Raw genomic sequence first — 8,986 nt, forward strand, 5'->3', positions numbered from 1 at the left:
AAAGGAAATCAGAAGAAAAACCTGCTGCTTCAATGGAGGAATTGCTGCTTCAATTGAGAGAAAAAAAACAACTAAAACTGTTGTTTTTTTTTCCTTAATTAAATATGCCCTAATGGGCTTTATTAATTTGTCAGGCCCAACTGCCAAATGAGCTGACCCAACAAATCTCCCCCGTCAGCGCAACTTCGCGGGCTCCAATAAATCCGCTCTCTCCCAACAATCTTCAAACTTGTCCTTAGGCAAGGATTTCGTAAACATATCGGCACCATTCTCACTTGTATGAATCTTCTCCAAGTTCAACTCTTTTGCCTCAAGCACATCACGTATCCAATGATATCTCACGTCGATGTGTTTGGATCTCGAATGAAAAGCTGAATTCTTTGAGAGATGAATGACACTTTGACTGTCGCAAGACAAAGTAAACTTCTATTGCTTTTGGCCCAACTCTTGTAGGAACTTCTTCATCCATAACACCTCTTTACATGCCTCAGTAGCTGCAATATACTCAGCTTCTGTAGTAGACAAATCAACACACTTTTGTAACCTTGAACTGCCACGAAACAGCACCGCCTACAAAGGAAACTAAAAAACCTGATACAAATTTTTTTGAATCAACATCACCCGCCATATCAGAATCTGTAAAGCCTTCCAAAATAGGAGTAACACTTCCGAAGCATAAACGTGATTTCGAAGAGCCTCGGAGATATCTGAGAATCCACTTAACAGTCAACCAATGTTCTTCTCCTGGGTTAGAGAGATACCGACTAACAACACCAACTGCGCGTGCTATGTTCGGTCTTATACATACCATGGCATACATAAGACTACCAACTACAGAGGCATAAGGTACATTCTTCATTTCATCTTTCTCTTTCTCACTTGTAGGATATTGTTTAGAACTCAACTTGAAATGACCTGCAAGTGGAACTGAAACCGGTTTTGCATTTTTTATTGCAAACCTCTCAAGTACCTTCTCAATGTACTTCTCCTGTGATAGCCAAAGTGTTCTATTCTTTCTGTCTCTTGTAATTTCCATGCCTAAGATCTGCTTCACTGAACCCAAATCCTTCAACGCAAAAGACTTGTTCAAATCCCTTTTGAGCTTCTCAATTTTCGCAATATCTTGCCCAACAATTAGTATATCATCAACATAGAGTAGAAGAACAACATAATCATCAACACCGTATCTCTTGATGAAAACACAATGATCAGAAGTAGTCTTACTGTACCCATTTGCTTCCATGAAAGAGTCAAATTTCCTGTACGATTGTCTAGGCGCTTGCTTGAGCCCATACAAGCTTTTCCTCAACCTGCAGACAAGATCTTCTTTACCTTTAACTTTGAAACCCTCAGGTTGTTCCATATAGATCTCTTCCTCCAGGTCACCATGGAGAAATGCAATCTTCACATCCAATTGTTCAATTTCCAAATCTTGACTAGCAGTCAATACGAACACAACTCTGATGGATGACCTCTTCACAACCGGTGAGAAGATCTCTTCAAAATCAATCCCCTTTTTCTGTCCAAAGCCCTTCAAAACCAGTCTTGCTTTGTATCGAGGTTGTGAGCTATTCTCTTGGTGCTTTAACTTGAATACCCACTTGTTCTTCAAAGTCTTCTTTCCTTTTGGAAGTTTCACCAAGTCATAAGTCTCGTTCTCTTGCAAAGAATTTATCTTTTCTTGCATTGCCACCGACCACTTGTTCTTGTTTTCATGAGACAATACTTCTTGATAGGTTTCTAGTTCTCCCCCGTCAGTCAACATCACATACTCATTGGGAGTATACCTACTAGAAGGTTGTCACTGCCTACTAGATCTTCTAATATGCTGATCATCAGGTGGCTCTAGAGTATCATCATCTTGTTCAGCTTCCTCTGTTGGCTCAACATCAACTAGAGGAGTCTCATCAACCTCAACTTGGGCATTTTCCACATCATTGGGCTGTGATTGTGGTGTATGAATCCTACCATTGTCAGACAATTCATTCTCTGTAGACTCCGGCTTTTCTTTTTTCTCAAAGTCTTCAATGGTCTGATCTTCAAAGAATACCACATATCCGCTTCTAATGAGTTTCTTGCTAACTGGATCCCAACATCGATACTCAAATTCTCCGTGGCCATACCCAATAAAGATAAATTGTCTTGTCTTGCTATCAAGCTTTGCTCTCTCATCTCGAGGAACATGAACAAACACTTTACAACCAAAAACTCTCAAGTGATCATAAGAGACGTCTTTACCTCTCCAAACTCTTTCTAGAATGTCGCCATCTAAAGGAGTTTAGGGTGAAAGGTTTATCAGATCAACCGATGTCTTTATTGCCTCTCCCCAAAAGGATTTTGGCAACTTAGCATGAGACAACATACACAAAATTCTCTCATTGATAGACATGTTCATCCTCTCTACAACTCCATTCTGTTGAGGTGTTTTTGGCACAGTCATCAAAAACTTGATCCCATGACTTTTACAGTATTCTACAAATGGCCCTCTGTATTCGCCACCATTGTCCGAACGAACATATTTCAACTTCTTCCCAGTTTCTCTCTCCACTTCAGCATGAAACAACTTGAAGTAATCCAATGTTTGATCCTTAGTCTTCAAGCAATATGCCCACACCTTCCTTGAGCAATCATCGATAAAAGTGATGTAATAATGAGCACCACATAAAGTCAAGGAATCCATAAAACATATGTCTGTGTGAACCATATCTAGGATATTGGGCTTCCTAGATGGAGAGAAACTTTTGAAGGAAACTTTATGTTGCTTACCAACTAATTAATTTGTGCATGTCTTCAAATCTGTGGACTTTAAGCCCTGAAGATCGATTGTCTTGGAGAGAACTCGCATGCCATTTTGACTTAAGTGACCAAGTAACTTATGTCAAAGTTGTGTTGAACAATCATTAACTGCATTTTCTTCTCCCCCGTAAGACTTAGTCTCTGTCACATAAAGAGAACCGACCTTCTTTCCTTTAGCTATCACCAAAGACCCCTTAGTGAGTTTCCATTTTCCTTCACCAAAGTAACTATGATAGCCCTCATCATCAAGAATACGAGTAGAGATTAAATTCATCCGAATATCGGGAACATGTCGAACATTCTTTAAAAGTAGCTTGCACGAAGTGTTAGTATCCAAACAGACATCTCCTTTTCCAATAATCTTACACGTAACATGGTTTCCCAACGTCACTGAACCAAATTGTCCACTAGTGTAAGAAGCAAATATATCACAACGATTGGTGACATGATAAGAAGCACCTGAGTCTACCACCCATTGTGTATCTTGAGAAACAAGGTTGATACTATCATTATCGTAAACAATATCGATGTCGTTACCACCCACATCTGTAACCTTACTACTTCCATCTTACTTATTCTCCTTTTGTTCCCGCTTCAAAGATCTCCACTGATACATCTTGTGTCCTAGCTTGCCACAATGATAACATGTAATCTCTTTTCTCAAGCTGGATGTTCCCTGTGACCTGTTTGAACTACCACTGCGATTCTTTGGAGTTTTATTTTTACTTCTACTCCTTTTCTCAGTCACGAACACCTGACTTGGAGTCGAGAAGACCTATTCTTTTCTTCTAGCCTCTTCATTCAACATGCTTTCTTTCATCATTTTCAAAGTGAGCTTACCTTGTGGAACAAAATTGGTAATTGAAACCACAAGTGTCTCCCAACTATCAGGCACGGAATTAATCAAACACATAGCATGAAGCTCATCATCAAATTTCATTCTTATCGCAGCCAACTCATTTAAAATCCCCTGAAAAGCATTTAGATGCTCAGACATAGAAGATCCATCTTGATATTTCAACGAGCAAAGCTTCCTAATAGAAATGCTCTGTTTTGAGTGTTGTTCTTCTCATACAGCTCACTCAAAATAGTCCACACTTTATGAGCATTAACTTTAGTAGCCACATGCTGATACACACTGTTGTCAACCCATTGCCTGATTTTACCAACTGCTTTTCTGTTCAGCTTCTTCCAATTTGCATCTGTCATAGCCTCTGGTTTGCTTTTATCACCCAAAATAGTGTCTTCATAATCACAATTACACAATAAGTCCTCCACCCGTGACTTCCAGATTGTGTAATTGGTAGTTGTGAGTTTGATCATCGTGCCATTACTACTCAACGATTCTTCTATTTGAATTATACAAGAATTACCAACAAACGAACTCAGCTATGATACCATTTGTTGAAGAAATCGAATAATAGCACCTGTTTAGCAATCCAAAAATAGACAAGCTAAAACAAAGGTCTAACAATTCTTTTTCCCCTTTTGTATAATCAAATAGACAGTCAATTCAATTGAGCATCAAACAATCAAGCAATCAATGAAACAGATAGCAAGACACCAAGATTTTACATGGAAAACTCAAATTAGGTAAAAACCACGGGACACTTCGGCCACTTAAATCATTCACTATATCAAATGGATATATGATGTTGTTTAATACAAGCCTATAGGTAATCTAATCAAAATTATTAATTAATCTCATCCTAACTTGTCATTCACATACATTATCATCATCACTAAAATGGCTAACCAAATGGAGAAAAGATAAAGGAAATCAGAAGAAGAACCTGCTGCTTTAATGGAGGAATTGATGTTTCAATGGAGGAAGAACTACTAGAAGAGGGAGAGAAAAAAAACAACTCAAACTGTTGTGTTTTTTTTCTTAATTAAATATGCCCTAATGAGCTTTATTAATTTGTCAGGCTCAGCTGCCAAATGAGTTGACCCAACAATTTAGACTAGCTTAAGTCTGAATGAAATTTGTTTTCTCTTTTTGTATATACCTTAACTTTGGGTTTGAAATTTAGGAAAACATTTCTATCCGTTCTTGTTTATAGTGAAATTTGTCGGTTAGTCCCGTGGTTATTTACTCTCCGGATTGAGAGGATTTTCCACGTAAATCTGGTGTTGTTTTATTATGTGCTTGATCTCCTGTTTTTAAATTTGGATAAATTGTGCATTTCTTCTCTCCCTTCACTTGATTACAGTATAAAAATATCATTCCTTTCAAAATTCCTAACACAATTATGATGTGTCAGGTTTAAGCCTAGTCTTCTTTTCTTTTCTGTACAAATTCTTAGATTATGTCTAAGCCTATTGACGAAGAGATCTTTTTGTCTTGCATATTTTTATTGTTTTATTTCTACGGATATACATTCGTTTAAAAATAAAATTAAATAATTAGTTTAATCCCTTATATATTAAAAAGAGGTAAATTTTAATTTTAAAGTGAAAAGAAAAACTTGAATTAACAAAATATCATTTTTCTAACTATTCATGAACCTCTCTCAAATTTGTTCCGTGTGGAATTGGGAACCGAAAGGCCAAAACGGGGTGACTAAAGTGATATATTTTGGCTCTATTTGTTTTTCGGGAATTCGACTTATATGAATACAAGGATATATTCCAAATTAAGGAATATTGTTATATTATTTATATATGACATAATTAATGCATGTCTTTTTTAACTTTGCTTTGATTATTATTAAAAAAATGTAAACACAGTCAATTATATATATTTATAATTATAAACAATTTTGTAAAGGCCAGTATCTTTAAAATAACGTGGAAAATGAATCAATATTTTGAATTTTTAATTAAATTAAAATATATTGTGATTCATAAATTACAAAAATCAATGGACAAATTCATTGATGTGACAGTGGTCCATAAAGAAGAAAGGAAAATAAAATAAATAAATAAAAACATGAAAAAAATGAACAAATTAATTGTGAACTATAAAAAAACAAACATGAGTACAACATCTCCTTCAAAGTTATGATTTCTTCTTGTAATTCTTCTCTTTTAATGATATATATTTTTATTAATTTATGATAAATAATTTCAAACATTACTTATAATGAAAGTTATAATAGCTACAATTTGGTTATGGTGTTGTCCTTTAACTCGTTTATCAAAATGATCTATTTTTTTGAAAAGATATAATCATTTCATTAATCTCTTATTTGGGAAAATTTGATTTAACTTCCCTTATTCTTTTCATACCTATCTGATCACTTTACCAAATCAAAGTTTGACAATTTTGATTTCTTTTATTTAAATTTTATAATCCAAATCACAACTGGCACCATTGTTTGTTTGCAACAATTATTGAAGAAAATGATGTATATAGATGTCTTCTAAGAGGTTAATTTTATTCCTTGAAGAATCAATTATTGAACTAATTAGTAATACATGTGTATGGCAATTGTAAAGGATAACAAAAATCCTAATATATTATTATTGAAACCCTCTTCCATGTGTGGGTTGATAATTACTTGCATAACCACATTCATCCAATTAACTACAATATGTTACAAGTATTAATTATTGATCACAACCACAATAATGTAGGTCTTCACATGACATAACAACTAGCATTAGGATTTTCGTCGCTAAAAGCATCGTAAGGACCTGGTGATTGGGGATATTGTTGTAAATTGTAATATCCCTCGTTATGATAATTACCTTGATGTGGATAGTTGACGAAGCCTGGATCGGAGTTGTATGATCCTTGGCTTTGATCCGATGGCATTCCATAACCATAGTTATGACCGTGATTGATGTAAACATGGTTAATAGGCATTGGTGGTGGCATTGTATAGTATGAATTATCGGTTTGTCCATAATACTCCATTTTGTTTGTTTCAACTTTCGCCTCATCAACCCTAACCGCTTTTTCTTCTACACTTGCGACTCCCTTTCCATTGTTTGTATCACTTTCCTTCTCTTTTTTGTCCCCTTCACGATCACTAGTCTCTATAACCTTCGCCTTCTCTTTCGCGTCTACCTTGGCACCACCTTTTTCTTCTTCCTCCTCCTCTCCACTAGCTTCTTTTTGTACGATTTTTTCGTCATGACCATCTTTCTTATTTGGGATTATTTCCACGCTTCTCTTTAGTTTATCTTTCAGATATGAAACAAGGGAATTCACGTCGATTACTCCAACCACCTTAACTAAGTTTTTAACCGCTTCAAAATCAACAGACTTTACTCCTGTTTAAAATGAATAAGAATAATTTATTGTTAATGAAATCTCTTTAATTATTGTAGAAAAAGCTAAGAATAGTGTAGTGCACAAAAATAAATAAACCAAACCAAAAGTGTTTATAATAGTTTAAAAACCCCCTCAAAAAGTAAGTATTATTAAATGTATTTAAAGAATACGTTACCATCATATTTCTTTATAACTCTTTTTATTTTATGCATGCAATCTTCACAATGCAAACGAATCTTCAACACCACCGTAATCTGCACCATCACGCAAAATAATAACACAATTAAATAGTTAATCTTCAACCATTTATTTATTTATTTTTATACTTTAATTACAAAAATGTTAATTAAAAAGAGATACTATTTCCGTTGATCCACTTGAAAACGACACCGATGTACAAAATCTAAACCAAAAAATATATGTCACAACATTAGTCAATATTATAAAAAAAAAAATGAAGAGATTAAAAAAAAACTCAAGGTTATCATGTGTAGTAGTTGTGTTATTTAATAATTTTTTCATTAGTCGTCATCATCTTTTTGTCTATTTCATTCTCAAACAAATCATTAATTAAAATACTAATTACCTATTTTATAATTTATTTTTTCATTACATATAAAAATCCTTTAAAAAGAAAACTATCCACTTAACTTTTCGGAATTATGTTATTCAAATAATCATAATCTGAAAATAAACATATTCCTTTTTTATTTTAAAAACTTAACCACAATCCAAACAAAAATATTTACAATTTTAGACAATATTATTTGAACTTTGAAACTCTTTTATGAAAGGACACTTTTAAGATTACTTTTGTAAAATATTAAAAGTAATATTTTCAAAACTCTATAGTATTAGTACAATCTTTTTTTAATAGATTGTATTTATAGAATCGTGTCATGTATGAATTCAAACCCTTTTGAAGCAATTATTGTTTTATAATTTACCATTAAATTTTATTTCTAAACATTTTTTTATGAGAAAAAGAATTCATATACTCATGTGTCTACTGTTTAATCACCTTTAAAAAATAAATATTTTAAAAATAAGTCAAGTATTTAATATAAAAAGTAATGAATTAATGACCTCTTTAGGCTTTTCTTCTACCTCTTTGTTAGTTTCAGATTGTTCAGGCTTCTTCTCGGTTTTATCGTCAAGCTTTTTGTCGTCATCGTTGCCGTTGCCGTCGCCGGCGCCGGCGGTTGTTGGGAGAGGAGAGAGAAGTTCAATTTTCCGGCGAGTCTTCATCTCTAACTTCTGGATTAGATTTGCCGGGTCCACCCTCCCCTTTACTGTCAGCTTGTTGTTTTCAAGATCCGTCATCACTTCATCCACACCTTTAATTAAAATCAACAATTATCATGTTGATTGTCAATCAAACATAAAATTACGATGATTGTTGATTAATTAAAAGTTTAATCTTGAAAGAATTTTAGATCGAAAATATACCTTGGAAATTGTTGCGAATGGAACGGTTGAGTTTCTTGGCGCAGCCGTCGCAATGTAGGTTGAGCTTGAGAATAATGACGACGGCGGTATCGTTCTTGTTTTCTTCGCCGGCAGGGACGGCGTCTGGTTTCTTGGGATCTTCTGTTTTTGCATCATTCTGAGAAAGAATTGGTGAAAATTAGATGAAATAAACAATTATTATTGTGTTGATTTAAAGGATGATTGAATATTGATTAGGAAACTCACTTCACCCATGTTTGTATTATTGACGGAGTTTCTGAGGAGGGAGAGAGAGAAAAAAGAAAGAATATATTGAGTGAAGCGATGGAAACAGGTGACAATGTCAGAGATTTATAGGGATATGGAAAAAATAAATTAATTTGGTTTGAAAATGTAACTTAAAAAATATTTGTTTTTTTTAGTTTTATATAAAATATATTAATTGATAAAAAAATCAAATAAATTATTTATATTTTTAATTAGTTTAATTATTTAAAAAAATTTAATTTTTAATTTAAA

General features: G+C 33.8%; 1 protein-coding gene across 1 annotated transcript; it reads right to left on the reverse strand.

The window, feature by feature from the left end:
- Positions 1-6,248: 6,248 nt before the first annotated feature.
- On the reverse strand, positions 6,249-8,777 carry LOC124932209 (heavy metal-associated isoprenylated plant protein 3-like). The gene is made up of 5 exons (XM_047472827.1): positions 8,714-8,777; positions 8,468-8,624; positions 8,105-8,355; positions 7,194-7,272; positions 6,249-7,017 (listed from the first exon to the last, which is right to left on the reverse strand). Exons 1-5 carry the CDS (start codon positions 8,720-8,722, stop codon positions 6,380-6,382), a joined length of 1,134 nt encoding a protein of 377 aa, XP_047328783.1. The 5' UTR covers positions 8,723-8,777; the 3' UTR covers positions 6,249-6,379.
- Between the last annotated feature and the right edge of the window lie 209 nt (positions 8,778-8,986).

This window comes from Impatiens glandulifera, chromosome 3 (genome assembly GCF_907164915.1).
Source record: "Impatiens glandulifera chromosome 3, dImpGla2.1, whole genome shotgun sequence".
Lineage (NCBI taxonomy): Eukaryota > Viridiplantae > Streptophyta > Magnoliopsida > Ericales > Balsaminaceae > Impatiens > Impatiens glandulifera.

Excerpts from the sequence above, each read along its gene's own strand:
- LOC124932209 (XM_047472827.1), bottom strand. Across the intron at positions 7,273-8,104 it reads TAGAAGAAAAGCCTAAAGAG|ATTACGGTGGTGTTGAAGAT; the intron begins GTCATTAATTCA and ends GTGATGGTGCAG. Across the intron at positions 7,018-7,193 it reads AGTTATAAAGAAATATGATG|GAGTAAAGTCTGTTGATTTT; the intron begins GTAACGTATTCT and ends CATTTTAAACAG.